Source organism: Sphaeramia orbicularis, chromosome 24, assembly GCF_902148855.1.
Source record: "Sphaeramia orbicularis chromosome 24, fSphaOr1.1, whole genome shotgun sequence".
NCBI classification, from domain to species: Eukaryota; Metazoa; Chordata; class Actinopteri; order Kurtiformes; family Apogonidae; genus Sphaeramia; species Sphaeramia orbicularis.
In genome coordinates, this window is record NC_043979.1 from 46735761 (window position 1) to 46754883 (window position 19123).

Genomic DNA, 19123 nt, shown 5'->3' on the forward strand with positions numbered 1-19123 from the left:
CGCCCTATAAACTAAGCTAGTGGTTTTTACAGTTAAGCTAGCTCTAAATGAGAGTTAAAATACAAAAATAAACTTATAACAAGTAAAAATATGGTAGTGTAATGGTATTAAGGGTTGTTTTTATAGGGAGCCATATCAAGAGTTGTGTCATGAATCCATGCCTACGCTTCTGTGTTTAAAGGTTTGTCTGCACATGTTCTTTCTTTGATTTATGAAATCATATATAAACAGTACTGCACTTTTAATGCTGATTTTATTGTCATTATGTTGTTTTGTTTGCTTGAAAATTAAGTGTACTGACATTGTTTTGTACGTGTTTTATTTCATTTTTGGGATAAATGTTAAATCTTATAAAGTTATATTATAGTAGTAGTTGTTATATATTAATTATACACTTGAACATTATTATTATAGATACCTATTATTAATAGCACACCCTTACATATATTATTATAATAGAATAAGCCTTTTATAACCATGTACGTCTGAGTTGGAGCTGAGCAGCCTGTGTGGGAGCCCTATCAGAGTTGTGTCACTAATGCATACCTCTGCTTCTGTGTTTAACCCTTTCATGCACAGTGGACACTCCAGTGGACAGTTATTCTTCAGCTGTTCTCTTAATATTCATTGATTTTGTTGTTTTAATTCCATATCAGCCGACACAGTGGACGCTCATGCACCGTCTCGTCGTAAAGGCCTAAACAACCCTGACTCCTTTTGCTATATTTGTGGTAGTTTCACCATTCCAAGTCAGAGGGCAAACATCAGTGCCTTTGTCAAACAAGCATATTTTGCATATTTTAAAGTAAAACTCGGTGATCAAGACAAGCCATGGGCCCCTCACAAAGTGTACAAGCAGTTGGCATTTGGTATCCCCATGGTTTGGCCAGAGCAAAAAGATTGCACAGACTGTTACTTTTGTTTAGTGAAAACATCAGGATTTAACAAGAAAATAAAAGTAAAATAGAATATCCTAATCTACCGTCAGCTATAAGACCAATGCCTCATTCAGCTGAAACTCCAGTGCCAGTTTTCAAACAACTACCTCCTCTAGAAGATCTGAGTGATGTTGAAGAACGCAGTGACAGCAATGATGCAGATTTTGAAATTCACAAGGATTCACTTCGTAGGGGATTTGATATTTCATTGTATGTTAATATTTGTAAATTTTGATAAAACAAGCACATATCTGTTAAGTACAGTATTTTTCATATTTTTTAAGAAAACAGGGATCCTATAGTTCAAAAACTTGACGTGATAGAGAAAAACTGAGATCAGTTTTGGATTCCGCACCCAAAAATGAGTTAAAAACAGCTGTCAGACCGAACTCAACAAAAATTGTGTTCCCCGGTGTAATTCAGGCACGAAAGGGTTAAAGCAGGGCTGTCAAACTCATTTCAGTTCAGGGGCCAGATTCAGCCAAATTTGATCTGAAATGGGCCAAACCAGTAAAATAATAACATAATAATATATAAATAATGTCAACTCTGAACTTTTCTCTATGTTTTAGAGCGAAAAAAGTTAATTTACATTATGAAAAGGTTTACATCTACAAACTATCCTCTCAAAAGATGTGAATAACATGAACAAACTGAAAAAAAGTATAATTTTAACAATATTATGCCTCAGTTTATAATTCACACATGTACATTGTCATACACAATCATAAGTGTTTGCTCCTGGAGGATTCTGTTGGGTTTCTGTAAATTGGCTTAAAATTTGATTTAATTTGATTTGATTTGATCTGTCTCTTCTTTATGTGAAGCGCTTTGTAACATGTTGTTTTAAAAATTGCTATATAAATAAAACTTTACTTACTCACATTATAACTTTACAGATCACAGTGGATCTACAATACACACAAAATATTAAGTAACGGGCAGAATGGTGTTAAAATCGTACTTACTTCTCTTAAGACATTTCAGGTTATTCACATTTTTTGCAAAATTAGACTTTGTTTTTAGTGTAAATACATGAAATATTTACATTTTCAAAGAGAAACATTTGAAGTTGTTTTTATATGTCATTATAGTGTTTGACTGCTCCTGCCCACTTGAGATTGAATTGGTCTGAATGTGGAACCTGAACTAAAAGGATTGTTCATATTTTAGTGTAATGTTCTCACAAATTCATCCCAAGGGTCGGACTGGACCCTTTGGCGGGCCCGATTTGGCCCCCGGGCCGCATGTTTGACACCAGTGGGTTAAAGGCATTCAGAGCTGTGAGTGCTGCAGTCTTGTCCGGTGTCCTCATACTCGTACGGCGGTGACTGAATGAACCATGCTACGCGTCGGTGCGTGTACTCACGGCCAGCAGGCGGTTCTTGTCCTTCTCGGCGTTGCTGAGTGCGTTCTCCAGGGTCACTCTGTGTTTCTTGGCCACGTCCTCCAGAGCCCGGGCCTGGCTCTCCTTCATCTGACTGGCCTCCTCCTCGTAGCGGCCTCGGATGCTGCTCATGTCCTTCTCGTGGGACGATTTCTCTTCACGGAGCGCCTGACAAACAACGAAAAATAATTACACGCATGCACAAACACAAACACACACCAAGCCAAATATGCAGAGGGTTTCCAGAACACACACATCCAGAGCCTGGGCTGACATTCACACCATATGTTGGATTATTCCGCCTTAATGCCAGTGTTTACCCAGTGACAGCCAAGGACTCAATCACACCTTCTGGATCGAACATTTTCTGTCTCTGTTTCACCGTCTAATCTTATTCCTCCTGAATCTCTCAGATCCGACACTGAGCCCGTTTACATCAGAATCAGAATACTTTATTAATCCCAGAGGGAGAGTACTGAGTGTAACAGTCGCTGAATTTAAGTTGAACAAAAAGGAGCAGGAAAGAAACGATCAATAAAACAGAAAAGAGAAGAATATACAGGGTGGGGAAGCAAAATTTACAATGAACATGTAGTTGTTTTTTCTCAGCAGGCACTACGTCAACTGTTTTGAACCCAAACATATACTGATGTCATAATCATACCTAACACTATTATCCATACCTTTTCACAAACTTTTGCCCATATGAGTAATCAGGAAAACAAACGTCAGAGTGTGTGATTTGCTGAATGCACTCGTCACACCAAAGGAGATTTCAAAAACAGTTGGAGTGTCCATAAAGACTGTTTATAATGGAAAGAAGAGAATGACTATGAGCAAAACTATGACCAGAAAGTCTGGAAGTGGAGGAAGCAACAAAAAAACGTACCAGAGCTTTTATTAAAGCTCTCAAATCCAAAATCCTAAAGGATCCAACCAAATCCATGAGAAAAATGGCAACTGAACTTGAGGTAGACAACAAGAGCGTTAGAAATGCAGAAAAATAGGATTTGAAGTTAAAATCTTACACAAGAACACCAAACACTTGTTGACAACAGCAACAAATCCAACTTTAGCAATTTTTGGGAATCATGTTTATGTCCGCCTTCTAGCCCAGATCTAAACCCTCTGGATTCTGCTGTTTGGGACGTTTTAGAACATGCACCAATAGAACATCACACAGCAATGTCCACTTTCTTAAAGATACTATTAAAGAAGAATGGGAGAAGTTGTCACCCCAATATTTGAGGAACACTTGCACAAGTTTCAGGAAGCGTGTGAAGGCAGTTATTGAGAAAGAAGGAGGACACATAGAATAAAAACATTTTCTATTATGGACATTTTCTTGTGGCAAATAAATTCTCATGACTTTCAATAAACTAATTGGTCATACACTGTCTTTCAATCCCTGCCTCAAAATATTGTACATTTTGCTTCCCCACCCTGTATAAACATATAAAGCTCGAAATCAGGGGTTTCAAACATGCGGCCCCGGACCCAAATGCGTCGCGCCAAAGGTTCCAATCCGGTCCGTGGGCTGAATTTGCAAAGTGCAAAGTCCATTCTGCAGGACAACTTTGGGACAGTCGTCGTTCTGTAAGAGTATGAAACTGTGGAACTCACTGCATCAGACATAAAATCCATGTCAGAGTTTAAGATGTTCACCACCAGAACCGAAAACTGGTTAAAGACAACACAACTGTTGTCATCTGTAAATGGTTGTAAACCTCTTGGTTGGTGACATGCTTGATTTTATTCTGTACATATATTTACACTTTTCTTTTCTTTTACACTGTTTTGCATTACACACCACTACAGAGTTGTCCCTTTTCATTTCATTGTACATATGTATAATGACATAAAGGCATTCTATTCTATTCTATTCTATTCTATTCTATTCTATTCTAAATATTGTGTATATTGTGGGCGACGAGTGAGTGAATGAATGCATCATATATAAATGCAACACTGGATTATCGAATTGTATGATATGACAATTTTAAATGGTGTATATTTAGATATAATATTTCTATGTATGGTATGATCCTTTTAAATGATGCATATTTTATATTTGTACTACAATGTTATAAAGGAGCCCAACCAGGGACTGGAGTTGAGAATTAGCACAAGCTATAAACTGTATATGCATCACATCAGCTGCAACTTGTAACTGTTTGACTGCATTATACCTGTCAGATAGATAGATAGATAGATAGATAGATAGATAGATAGATAGATAGATAGATAGATAGATAGATAGATAGATAGATAGATAGATAGATAGATAGATAGATAGATAGATAGATAGATAGATAGATAGATAGATAGATAGATAGATAGATAGATAGAGGGAAAAAAATGTTCGATTGATTAGCAAAGTGAACAAAATAAGAAACAAAGTGACCAAAAATGGACAAACATAAGCATCAAATGAGTAAAGGCAAAAAATAAGCTAAATAAATAAATAAATAAATAATCAACCCACAGTCAAGGCTGTCGAACTCATTTTAGTTCAGGTTCCACATTCAGACCAATATGATCTACAGTCAAATAATAACATAAAAACCTGCAAAATGTACAAATCTTGGCAAAATAATTTTCACTTGTTCCATTGGCAGATTTTTTGCTTAATTCAAGATTTTTTTTTTTTTTTTTGCCTAATTCAAGATTTTGTTTGCTTAATTCAGGATTTTTTGCTTAATTCAAGCAAAAAAAAAAAAAAAAAAATCTGCCAATGGAACCAGTGAAAATTATCTTGCTCAGATTTCTCGAAATCAGATTTTCCAGATCTATTGTCTATAAATCAGTTCTTATATCTCACTGAAAAGTTCCTCTTTAGGTGATTCTGTCTGATCTTATTATATGATATCTGGACTAGAAATGAGAAAAACACACTTGGTAAGATTTAGATTTTTTCCAGTGTAAATAGGTCGGACCAGTAAAATAATACCATAATAACCTATAAATAATGACATCACCATTTTCTCTATGTTTTAGTGCAAAAAAGTTACATTAAATTCTGAAAATGTTTACATGCACAAACTATCTGTTCACAAAAAAGTGAATAATCTGAGAAACCTGAAATTTCTGAAGGAAAATACGTGCAATTTTAACAATATTCTGTCTCAGTTTATCAATTTACACACAAAACATTCAGTAACAGGCAGAATATTGGCCAAATTTTAGATTGTTCATATTTCTTCAGGTTATTCACATTTTTTTGTAAAAGGATAGTTTGTAAATCTACACATTTTCATGTAATTTAACTTTTTACAATAAAACAAAAAGGAAAATGTGTAGTTGTCATTGTTTATAGGTTATCATGATAGTATTTTACAGTATTTTACCCAGTTTTGATTCTGCCTTATTTTAAGTGTGATGACATATTTTGACTAGAAATGACCAAAATACACATAGTAAGATTTAGATTTTTCCAGTGTTTTGTCCAGTCTTTTAGACATTATAGAAATGAGGGACACTGCCTGCATCAGTTACACTTCAGTCACTGGTTCCAGCTGAAACATTATGAACCACTGCAGTACTTATCCATGGAAGGATCTGAATAATTTATTTGGTTAAATTCAGTGAATGTCTCCTGTAATTAAAACCAAAGGTGGTGCAGTGAAATACTACATGTGCAATATATAAATACATACCAAATATACATATTATATATGTATAGCGAACAGTGATGCACTATGTTGGCTGTTTTATATCTTATTTCTGTCATCTGCCGAGGGACTACAGATGAAAAGTAGTTATTTTTACTAATTCTGGTGTATTTTTTATACAGCTATGTTCATAAATGTGCACAGTCCCTATTAAATAATAATAATAATAATAATAATAATAATAATAATAATAATAATAATAATAATAATACATTACAGTTATATAGCGTTTTATTGGACACTCAAAGACGCTTCAAGAACAAAAAAGAAAAAGAGCAGAGAGAAATAAATAAATAAATAAATAATATGAAACATACATCCTTTTCAGATTTGTTCTAGTGAAATGTTTCCCATTTAGTTTGTCGAAGTTAAAACATCTTAGAGTCGACACCATCTGTTGCTGTTGATATTGGATTATTGATTCTAATCAGTGAGCGGGCTTTTCCTGATTCCAGATGGTTCTCGATGCTAATGGTGATGGTCAGATGTTCTCAGGAGGACAGTAGGTTAATTACTTGTACGCTACTTAGCGCTTTGCTCCTTTTCGGGTAAGTAAATTGATGAGCAGTTTAAAGTTCGCTTGATTAGGATGAGAAGGAATCTGCAGGAAACAACAACAACACTGCAAATATTCATACACTATGTGGACAAAAGTATGTGGACACGAAGAATTCAGGAGTTTCTTTTCTAACAAAACAATAATGACTAATGTCAGAATATAGTTTTATATTGGGATAAAATAGAAACTATAGTTAGTTTGGTTTAAATTGTTAACTTTGCTTCCAAAAGGCCTCAGAGATGGTTTTTACCTTCATTTCTCTCAATATTGCTTTTTTTTTTTTTTTTAATCCATGACTATGAATTTAAATGTTCTACCTCCACTAAACTTTAAGGAAATATTGATGTTTTTGTTGACGTTCTCATGAACAGGAAGGACATCTTACAGCTGTAGACATGATGCTCATTATGATGCTCTTCATTTTTGTTAATTTTTGTGTTTATTTTGTTCATTTTTGGTGCTTATTTTTATTATTTTGATGCTTATTTTTATTTTGATGCTTTTTTGTTCATTTAGATGCTTATTTTTTATTTTAATGCTTATTTTGTTCATTTTTTTGTGCTTTTTTGTTCTTTTTGATGCCTGTGTTATTAACTTTTATTCATTTTGTTGCTTATTCTGTTCATTTTTGTGATTTGTTTTTGCTAACCATCTACTTTCTTCACATCTCCCATTAAACTTTAAAGTAATATTAATGTTTATATCTGAAATCCTCATGAACAGTACATTTTACAGCTGTAGACATGATGTGTCTCAATATTTATGTCCACATAGTTTAGAAACATCAATATTTCCTTAAAGTTTAATGGGAGATTTTTCTTCCTCAGTGAGATGTGAAGAAAGTACATGATTAGTTGGGATACAAAAGTATTGTTTACAGTCAGAGTAGGAAGAACAGTTTAGAAATTTAGAGGAAGAACATTTAAAATCATTGTCATGGATAAAATGTGTAAAAACAAAAACAGCATAAGCGACAAAATTAATGAACGGAATCAAAAGAAGACAAAAATGACCAAAATAAGCATCACACTGAACAAAAATTAAGAAAAGAGTGTCATAATGAGCAAAATACACACACACAAAAAAGAAAATTAATGGTTAATTATTGTCGAAAATGATCATTTACAGTCAGAGCATGAAAAATATTTTAGAAATTTAGAGGAAGAACATTTAAAATCATAGTCACGGGTAAAAAAAAAAAAAAAAAAAGAAAAAAAAAAGAAAATAACTGAGATATGAGAATTTAAGTCAAAATCCATCTCTGACTCAGTTTAGAAGCAAATATAACAATTTAAACCAAACTAACCAGTGCAATGATATTTATCCCAATATAAAACTATAATATGACTTTTTTGTTCATTTTGATGCTTATTTTTTTATTTTGATGCTTATTTTGTTCATTTTTTCTGCTTTTTGTTCTTTTAATACTTGTGTTATTCATTTTTACTCATTTGTTGCTTACACATATAGTCATTTTGGAAACAAAGATAACAATTCAAACCAAACGAACCAATGCAATGATATTTATCCCAATACAAAACTATAATATGACTTTTTTGTTCATTTTGACGCTTGATTTTTTTTTTATTTTGATGCTTATTTTGTTCATTTTCTGTGCTTTTTTGTTCTTTTTGATACTTGTGTTATTCATTTTTATTCATTTGTTGCTTACACATATAGTCATTTTGGAAACAAAGATAACAGTTTAAACCAGTGCAATGATATTTATCCCAATATAAAGCTATAATATGACATTAGTCCTTATTGTTTTGTTAGAGAAGAAACACTTGAGTTCAGTGTGTCCACATACTTTTGTCCACATAGTGCTGGAGGGGACAGACAGCGGTCCTGCTGATTCCACTTCCCTGTAGTTTCTGTTGTTTCTCAGACAGATGAGCTGACAGGAGGCAGCGGTGCATGGCGTTTGTCATTGGAGCGCCGGTGGAAGTGTATAAATCAAGGCTGAGGTGGGAGCCGACGGGGAGAAAGTGGAGACAAAAGTTAATTTGGTTTGGGATTAATCAGGATTGAAGCTGACCCTTTGTCCGCCTCCAAAACAGACACACGGGAACATCTGCTTCTGTTAAACGTGTCTGAAGAAAACTGATGGAAAGGACCTGTTTGAGGAACGGGGTTTATTTGGTACAGAGCAGCACAGCCAACAACCTGGAGGGGGCGGGGCCTGAAGTGGCTCATTTGCATTTAAAGGGCCAGCGCTCAAAACCACCCTTCTGGTTGTCATTACTCAGAAATAGAGGAAAGTTTGGAGTTGACATTTATATATTATTAAATTATAATTTTATTGGTTCGGCCCACTTCAGATCAGATTTAGGTTGAAGTGGGCCCCTGAATGAAAATGAGTTTTGACAGCCCTGATCTGCAGTAAAATAACAGCATAATAACCTACACAAAATAATGACTCTGCATTTTCTTCTCCGGTTTGATGTGAAAAATATTATATAACTCTATGTCTATAAATAATGACAACTTCCAATTTTTGTCTTTTGTTTTAGACCGAACCATTTTAACTTTGTTTTATCGTCCTTATTGAGTCTGTTTTCTCTTTCTGTCTGGTGCCGTGGTTCGGTCAGCCGTCCGTTGCATAGAAACTCACTAAATCAAAGTCAGATGGTCCAGTCGCCTGATTGGTGAGTCCCAGTCTTGTCCCGCCTCCCCTGTCCACTAAACAGGTCCAGAGGATGGATGCTCAGTTCTTAACAATGATCCCATCCTTTACCAGGTGAATTCCAGCGTCCTTTCCTCTGGACAGAGGTTCTTAGTACCAGGTGCAGGACACAGCGTTTATAAAAACAGCTTTGTTCCTGTCGCCGTCACTGAGCTCAAGAAGAAATAGTGACATTATCCATTTCTTTGCTCTATTTATTATTATTGTGACTTCAAATTTTTAAATTCTTAAATTGTTTAATTTTAGTTCTTATCCTGGTTTTTATCCCAGACTGTTTTGTATCTTTTCTGGGTTTTTTTGTTGGTTTTATCGTAGCTTGTTTTTATTTATTTGATCTTATTTATTTTATTCTTTCCTTATCCATGCTGCTATACCGATGAATGGTGGGAACACTGAGCACTTTTTGTCCTGTCTTTTAGTCCTGTCTGTAAGCGTGATCAAGTGCCTGTCTTGCATGTTTTAATGTAATGTGTTGTTGTAATGCCAAGGCAATCACCTAGACTGCAAAACAAATCTACCTACGGGTATTAAATGAAGTAACCTGACCTTGAAAATAACATTAAATTATGAAAATATTACATTTACAAACCTATCCTGTCACAGTAAATGTGAATAACCTGAACAAATATGAACAACCTGAAATGTCTAAAGAAAATTAAGCACAATTTGAACCTGGAGGGGGCGGGGCCTGAAGTGTCTCATGTGCATTTAAAGGGCTAGCGCCCAAACCACCTTTCTGGTGTCATTCCTCAGAAATAGGGTTGAAGATGGACCTGTGGAGTGAAATGAAGAGTTCAGACCCAAGCAGAGCATTTACAGTCATGGAGACTAGGCTGATTGATCTGATTGATTTTGGATCGATTTCTTTTAATTTTGCATAACTCAATTAAGGTGGATGAGATCGATTTTTTCAGAGCAGGACTGCGAGTAAATTGACCCGGAAACCGCTGATGTGGAAGCGTGGCCGGCTCGGGGCGTCTTGGGTCGTGCTCACGTCGGTTCTGCTGCAGGAGCAACGCAGAGGAAGGGTGTGGAAAACCCTCCACAGGAAGGTCCTCCTGGCCTCAAACTCAAACATGGAGGAACCAAGCCAGCGGATGGCAGGGTCACAGAGAAGCCAGTCGTTCTAGAAATATTAACTTGGATCACCTGTGGCTGAGGGCGGAGTTAGAGGAATAGTAAAGTGGAAATCAGGAAGCTCCGCCCACCCTCCCCCTCCAGTGAGTTTCTGTACCAAGGGCCCAACATGAGTCTGTTTCAGGGGCCAGACTGGTGTCAGTGCCCCAGGGTGAAAATAATTACACTGGTCAACAACAAATGTATTGTTTCAGTTTTTTGAGCTGATTAGGATCATTTTGGTGCTGAATCCAAAAATCACATCAATTTTGCTCAATCAGGTCAACTTTCTGAACTCTGCTACATACTGGCTTTTTAACATTTTTGCTTACATTTTATGGGCATTTTCACATCATATGATACAAAATTCTTTCACATTTCTTGCAAGAAACGAGTTCTGAGATTTTACTTTGCCAATTTATGATTAATGGTTTTTTAATATTACCGGTGAATGAAATGGCTTCGATAGAAGATCTTGCAAAAATAAGCCTGATGTATTCTGCTCCATCTGCAGTGAATACACCATTGTACCTAACAGGAATCCTGTTAGAAAATGATTTTTTTCTCTTAAAACCTATTTTGGGTGAGAAACTATATAAAAAATCAACTGATAAAGTCACAAAAATGTAATCAGTTTTGTGAGAGATCAATTTTTCAAAATCAATTAGCAAAAAAACCTGACCTGACTGAGAAAAACAGATGTCATTTTTGGATTTAGCGGTTCAAATGTCCTAACTCAGCTGAAAAAACCTAGACAACTTGCAAAAAACATTTTTTTGTAACCCAGTGTAATAATAATGGATTAGATTTTATATAGTTCTTTTCTAGACACCCAAAGCGCTTTACATTATTGATCCATTCTTCATTCGCTCCTCACATTCTCCCTCTGGTGGTGGTAAACTACATCTGTATCCACAGCTGCCCTGGGGGGGGGGGGGGCAGACTGACAGAAGCGTGGCTGCTTCCGACCAACCACCAAACATTCATACACCAGTGTGAGTGGCACCGGAGGCAGGGAGGGTGAAGTGTCTGCCCAAGAACACAATGGACTGACTAGGATGGAGTGGGATTCGAACTCCAACTCTTTGGTTATTGGACAGACCCACTCTACCACCTGAACCATGGCCACCCCTGGTAGTAATGTGCCTTAAGGCTGGAAGCAGCAGGTATAAAACAGAATAAAGATGAGACAGAAGTCCGCTCTGAGCCACTGGAGAAACATGGACATGTTCATGTCCTGTCATCATTCAAGGTGCAGGAGACTTTCATGACACATTTTTTCCTCACATCTGTCCATCCTCAGTCAATCCTCAGTATCACAAATCTGTTGGTCTGTCTGTCATTCCTCAGCTGAATCTCTTGCATTACAATGAACAGTTTCTTAGTGCCATCCACCAGAACAAAACCATGTGTTTACATTCAGAGCTGGGAGGGAACTCGGGCATCTTCGGAATTTTTTTGTCGCGACATGCATTGTGGGAAACAGGGTTAGCGCAGCGCCTGCAGCAGCAAAATCTGAGAAACTTTGGGTGAACAAACTAAAATCCGAACAAATTCCTGAGCGCTGTCATTAAAAACTGACAGTATCAGACGGTCCTGTATCACAGCGTCAGTGCCAGTCAGTGTGGGAACGTGGCGTGGATTGTGTTAGTGTGCAATAATTGCTCATTATCAAGGGCTTAATCTGGAACTGGACCAAGAAACGTCATCAAAGCGGACAGACGAGCGGTCACTGCTGCGCTGACATATGGTCAAACAAACCTGAGGGGAAACGTCTCCACGGCGCCACGTAAACAAGCAAACCAGAACATCCCAGGAGGTTAATTTAGACGATTACAAAGAAGGACAAAAAAAGAAAAAGGGACAGCTAAATAAACACTGTCGAAGGAAAAGTGCTGAAATAGACCATTAAAAAAAAAAAAAACAGCCTCCTATTATTTGTTAATGAAATGACTGTCCTTCACTGAGTCTGGGGCCCAACATTATCTGAAGTGTTCCCCTGTTTTTCGCTAAAGTTGCCAATTTAAAGAAAAGAAATAAGTTTATCTACAACCACAGTTTAAAAAAAAACAAATCACAGTTTTAATGTGATTCTTTCTTCTCGTTACAATGGTTGGTTTTCTATTGTTAACAGCGTAACAGTGTTCAGTCACTGTGTGTTCAGCACAAATCCAATGGTGTCAAATACATGGTCCGTGGCCCAAAAACTGGACCGACTAAGGGTCAAATGTGGACAGTCAGCGGGGTCCTTTTAGTTCAGGTTCCACATTCAGACCCATTCGATCTCAAGTAGGTCACCCAGCAAAATACTGTCATAACAGTATCATTATAATAATTTTCATCTTTGTTTTAGAGAAAAAAAAGCGTAAAATGACATGTTCCACATACAGACAAATATTGTCTATATCAGGGGGGTCAAACTCATTTTAGTTCAGGGGCCAAATTCAGTCCAATATGATCTCCCAGTGGGTCGGACCAGTAAAGAATACAGTGAAAAAGTCAAATTCACCCTTTCATGTATACTGGTCACTACAGTGGACAGCTATTCAAATCTGTTCTCTTTCATTGACTTTATTGTTTTAGTTCCATATCTCCAACACAGCGGACGCTTATGCACCATCCCAAACACTGACATTCAGACCATTACTGTAACTTTGCTGTTCTTGATAACCTGATCGGCATCAACATGTGAGTGGAAAATCAATTCCTTGTTATTGTTATTAGACTGTAATTAACAGTTTTTTTAAACAAAAGTTTTTTTTTTTCCATATTATCTCCATAAAGTGAGTAATAACTAATATTATAGTATGTTTAAAATGTGACAAACATCAGATTAGCAGCATTAAAAAAAATGTATTTCATAGCTTTCACACAGTATATCAGAAAAAAAATAACACATGGTGTCCAGCTGAGTGGATATTTTTTGCAATTCCATGAAAATAGGTTCATAAAAAAATTTCAATTGCAGTGTTTTTTTCACGCCTAAACAGAGATAAAACACTCAGGATAAAATCTTGATTAAGGTTCCCATAAGTCGTGCATGAAATGGTTAATTTGTGATAATGTTTACATCTACAAAAATCTGAATAACATGAACAACGGAAACGTCTTTAGAAAAACAACTGCAATTTTAACCATATTCTGCCTCAGATTATCAGTTTATCCTTTACACAATGTGCATTACAACTTACATTACAATTATAAATGCACCAAACATTTACTAACAGGCAGAATCATAGTAAAATGACATTTATTATCTTATGACATTTCAGGTTATTCACATTTTTTGTAAAACAACAGTTTTTTAACAAACATTTTCATGTAATTTTACTTTTTACACTAAAACGAAGAGGAAAATGGGCTGTTTTCATTATTGATAGGTTTAATATGATTGTATTTCACTGGTTCTGACCCACTTGAGATCTAATTAGTCTGTATGTGGAATCTGAATTAAAATGATTTTGACATCCTTGATTGTTTATATCTTCGGTGTAATTTTTGTATTTCACAAATCCATCCTATGGGCCAGATGGGACCCTTAGGTGGGCTGGATTTGGCCCCCGGGCCGCATGTTGGCACCTGTGCTCTATATTAACCCGGTAAAGCCTGAACCATTAAACCATGAACAGAAAATTCTCCTGGAGCCTTTACTGGTCCTTCTGAACAACCAAAACATTTTTATTTTCAAAACTCACACATGGAAATTGATCAGTTTCCATGTTGAGTTTCAATTTTGTATCATATTTGATCCACTGGATCTCAACGCTCCAAATATTATTATTTTTGACAAACAAAATTAACGGAACCCTAACCCTAACTCTTATGACTCGTGTGACCTAGTTGTGGAAACAGGTTTTTCCATCGCAGTTTTGCATGATGTAACAATTTGCTACGTCCAAAAAAAAAAACAAAACACTGTCATCAAAATGGCTTGGTCATTTTTCACTAATTTTGTTGCTTTTTTTTTAAATTTTATTTTTTAAACTTTTTTTTTCTATCTGTCTTCCTATCTTGTTAATTGTGCTACTTATTGTTATAGGGTAGATCTATCTATCTATCTATCTATCTATCTATCTATCTATCTATCTATCTATTATCTATCTATCTATCTATCTATCTATCCTATCTATCTATCTATCTATAACAGTATGTATAAATCCTGGTATTTCCTCTTAAATAATCCTATGCAGGCCTCAGCTAGAGCAGGTTCTAAAAGGTGCATTAATGTGAACGCTCTGTCGGATTTTCTTTCTGTTTCTTCTGTCTGTCTTTCGTTCCAAATGGCCGGCGTCCCGCTCAGTGGGAGGACCGTCCCCCACTCCTGCAGGATTCCACCGCATAAATGCACCGATGAAGCCACCGCCAAAACACACATGAAGCAGCTGCACTTGACATTTCCCATCCCTGCGGTCGCTCTGCTGACTGTGCCGTTTTCCACAAACCATCTGACCTTTAAGCTTCTGGGCTTTTGTGAAGAATCGGACCGGGGAAAAGTGACGGACAAGTTCAACAGTTTGACGATTACAGGTCGAGGGCTTCCTCTGAGACTTAATTTCTATTGAATATAATAAAAAAGGGCCTGGTAATAGTCATGTGTGAAGTGTTCCCAGGTAGACGGCAGGCTTCCATCTCATAAACGCTCATGGACGTTCAGTCTAGTCCATGTGGTCCAGATGTGGTCCAGTGTTCTGGACTCACAGTCAGAATGAAAATGGCGTTTCTCTAAACCGGGGGCTGTCACACTCATTTTAGCTGATCTGACTCTGGAAACAATCTAACTCTGACCAAGTGTATTTTCTAACTATCTGATCAGACTGAAAATCAGCCGATCACCTGAAGAGGAACTGTACTGTGAGGCAGAAGAACTGATTTAGAGACAATAGATCTGGAAAATCTGATTTCAACAAATCTGAACAACATCATTTTCACTGGTTCCATTGGCAGATTTTATTTTTTTTGCTAATTCAAGATTTTTTTTTTTTTGCTTCATTTAAGATTTTTGCTTTATTCAAGTTTTTTTTTTTTGCTTAAGTCAAGATTTTTTTCTTCATTAAGATTTTTTGCTTTATTCAAGTTTTTTTTGCTTAATTCAAGATTTTTTTTTGCTGTATTAAGATTTTTTGCTTGATTCAAGATTTTTTTGCTTCATTCAAGATTTTTTTTTTGCTTCATTCAAGATTTTTTTTTCTTCATTTAAGATTTTTGCTTTATTCAATTTTTTTTGCTTAATCAAGATTTTTTGCTTCATGTAAGCTTTTTTGCTTATTCCAAGATTTTTTTGGTTCACTCAAAAATTTTTTTCTTCATTTAAGATTTTTTGCTTTATTCAGTTTTCTTGTGCTTAATTAATTCAAGATTTTTTTGCTTCATTCAAGGCTTTTTTTCATTAAAAAACAGACATTAATAAAAACTAAAAGATACAAATGCAGTAAAAAAAATGCATTGCTATAACTCTATCTATATACAAAAAAATTCATCACATCCAGTCATTCACTCTCATCATCCCACTGCATGTACATTACTACTTTAGTACTTGTTTTTTACACTAAAACAAAGATGAAAAGTATCATGATGATATCCTTTCACAAAGAAATGTGAATAACCTGAAAAACCTGAAAATTCTTCAGGAAAATAAGTGCAGTTTTAACAAATCCTGCCTCAGTTTATCATTTCTACATGTTTATTATGGAGCAGATCTACAAATACACAAAACGTTTAATAACAGGCAGATATCGGTACAGTTTGGAGTTTGGAACCAAAATGAGTTGACTTGTGACTGTTATATTTTCCCTTTGCAGATTCATCCATGGGCCGGATCAGAACCTTTGGGGGCCCGGGTTTGGCCAGTGGGTCACAATGTTGGACCCCCCTGCTCTACAACGGTGACTTCGGTGACCTCTGAAGTCCTGCCAGGGGGGTTTCTAGTCTACAGCAGGAGCAGTTGGACAGATATCCGTCCTGAGCCCTGAGTTTGCCTTGGACTTTAGGAGTTCATCCAGAGTGGATCTCATCCTGTTGCATGGATTTCAGTTCTGGAGTCAAAACGGGACAAACGAACGACAAACTGACTGTGGTCCCAAATGAAACAGCATGTGCACTCAGTCTGCTCCAGTGGAAGGACTAATGACATGACGTTTGCACATTAGTGCTATTTCCCCTTGAACTGAATCAGACTTTCTAGAGTAGGGGGGTCAACATGGACCCAAACCGGCCCCCCAAAGGTTCTGATCCGGCCCATGGGCATGCAATCTGCAAAGGGAAAATATTAACAGTCAACAAAGTCCAACTCATTTTAGTTCCAAACTCCAAAACTGTACCAATGTTCTGCCTGTTATTAAACGTTTTGTGTATTTGTAGATCTGATCCATAATACACATGTAGAAACGATCAGCTGAGGCAGGATATGTTAATACTGCAGATTGTTAATTTTGGCTTCATTCAAGATTTTTTTTGCTTCATTAAAGATTTTTTTTTTTTTTGCTTAATTCAATATTTTATTGCTTAATACAACATTTTTTTTTTGCTTAATTCAAGATTTTTTTTAGCTTCATTTAAGATTTTTTGCTTAATTCAAGTTTTTTGCTTAATTCAAGATTTTTTTTGCTTCATTCAAGATTTTTTCCTTAATTCAATATTTTTTTTGCTTAATTCAAGATTTTTTGCTTAATTCAACATATTTTTTTTTGCTTAATTTAAGATTTTTTTTGCTTAATTCAAGATTTTTTGCTACATTAACATTTTTTTTTTTGCTTAATTCAAGATTTTTTGCTTGATTCAAGATTTTTTTTTTTTTTGCTTAATTCAAGATTTTTTTTGCTTAATTAATTTTTTTTTGCTTAATTCAACATTATTTTTTTTTTGCTTCATTTAAGATTTTTTTTGCTTAATTCAAGATTTTTTTTGCTACATTTACAATTTTGTTTTGCTTAATTCAAGATTTTTTTTTTGCTTCATTTAAGATTTTTTTTGCCTTTTATCCCCCTTGAATGTTTTTGTTAAAGGATAGTTCGTAAATGTAAATCTTTTCATAATTTAATGCTTTTATTGCACTAAAACAAAGACAAAAGTTGTCATTATTTTTATTTATAGTTTATGATGCTAGTACTTTACTTCCGATCTAATTGGACTGAATACAACTCCTGGAAGAAATGAGTTTAACCCCTCTGCTTTATAAATGTATTTTCCTAATATTTCAGCTTTTTTCAAGCTTTTGGCTTAATTCAAGATTTTTTTTTAATTTTTTTATTTTTTTTTTACGAATTTCCACTTTTTTCAGGTTATTTCATGTTTTTGTTGAAGGATAGTTTGTAAATATAAAAATTTCATAATTACTGCTTTTCATTTCACTAAACAAAGAAAAAGTTGTCATTATTTTATTTATAGTTTATGATGCTTTACTTTACTTCAGATCTAATTAGACTGAATGGGAAGAAATGACTTTAACCCCCTGCTTTGTAGATGTGTTGTCCTAATATTTCCAGCTTTTTTCCAGCTTTTTGCTTAATTCAAATTTTCTTTTTTTTTTTTTTTATGAATTTCACTTTTTCAGGTTATTTTCATGTTTTTTGTTAAAGCTTAGTTTGTAATGTAATATTTTCATAATTGAATGCTTTTCATTGCACTAAACCAAAGAAAAAGTCGTTGTTATTTATGTTATGATGCTAGTAGTTTATTTCAGATCCAATTGGACTGAATGGAAGATACGACTTTAGCCCCTCTGCTTTATAGATGTATTTTCCTAATATTTCCAGATCTTTCAGATAAATCCCGAGTCTTCTCCAGGTAAAGTCACCTCCAGCCTGTGGGATGGGTCTGCTAATACTCTGCAGGTATTTGCTCATGGCTCGGCTCTAAAGACGCTCCTGAAATATATGAGTAGTTTTAGTGCAAAGCTCCTTCTGCATGTATACAGACTGACTCTGGGCTAAACATTCACCTCAGAGGAGAACACGGGGATTAGTGCCTCATCCAGGGCTGACGAACCCCAAATAAATAAGCACAAGAGCCCAAAGAATGGAAGAGAAGCAGACATGTGTTTATCTGTTCAGCCTGTGGAAGCTTACAAGTGCATCAGCCGCTCAGATATGGTGAATCTTACCTCTGGGCTTTTCCACTCTCAAAGGCTGAACGTACGGTTGCTGAAAGATGAGGGTTTACGTCTGCTTCCACATCGGGTGAGGCGGGAAAATTACTTAGATTAGTGTAAATCGACAAAACTATCCTATTTTATTCTTTATTTTTTCTAATTTTAGGATGCTTAAGTGTTAATGGTTGAAGACCTACATGTAACAATGTTCATGGTTTTCCATGAACATTAACCCTTTCATGCACTGCCCACTCCAGTGGACAGTTCTTCTCCAGCTGTTCTCTTGTATATTCATGGGTTTTGTTGTTTTAGTTCCATATCAGCCAACACAGTGGACACTTATGCACCATCCCATACACTGTAATTCAGATCATTACTGTAACTTTGCTGTTCCTGATAAACCTGATCTGCACTAACTGTTTGAGTGTAAATCAATTGTTATTTGTTAGACAAGAAGGTTTTTTTTTTGCATATTATCTCCATGAAGTGAGTAATTACTAGCATTAGAATATGTTAAAATGTGAGAAGACATAAGATTAGCGGCATTAAAAATGTTTTTTTCATTGTTTTCATATCAGTCTCTGATATTGGGTTTTAAACACATGTTTCTTTACTTCAAAAATTAAATGCATGGATATTTTGTAACTCCATAGAAAAAAAAAACTCGATCGCATTGTGTT

The 19123-nt window shown here is 35.5% G+C and overlaps 1 protein-coding gene across 1 annotated transcript in view; it reads right to left on the bottom strand.

Annotated features, from left to right (window-relative positions):
• LOC115414884 (protein FAM184A-like) overlaps positions 1-19123 on the bottom strand; it is a 53060-nt gene that overhangs the window by 16892 nt on the left and 17045 nt on the right. The window contains exon 4 of the mRNA XM_030128246.1: positions 2308-2493. Within this exon, the coding sequence (XP_029984106.1) occupies positions 2308-2493 (186 nt within the window). The remainder of the gene's footprint in view (positions 1-2307; positions 2494-19123) is intronic.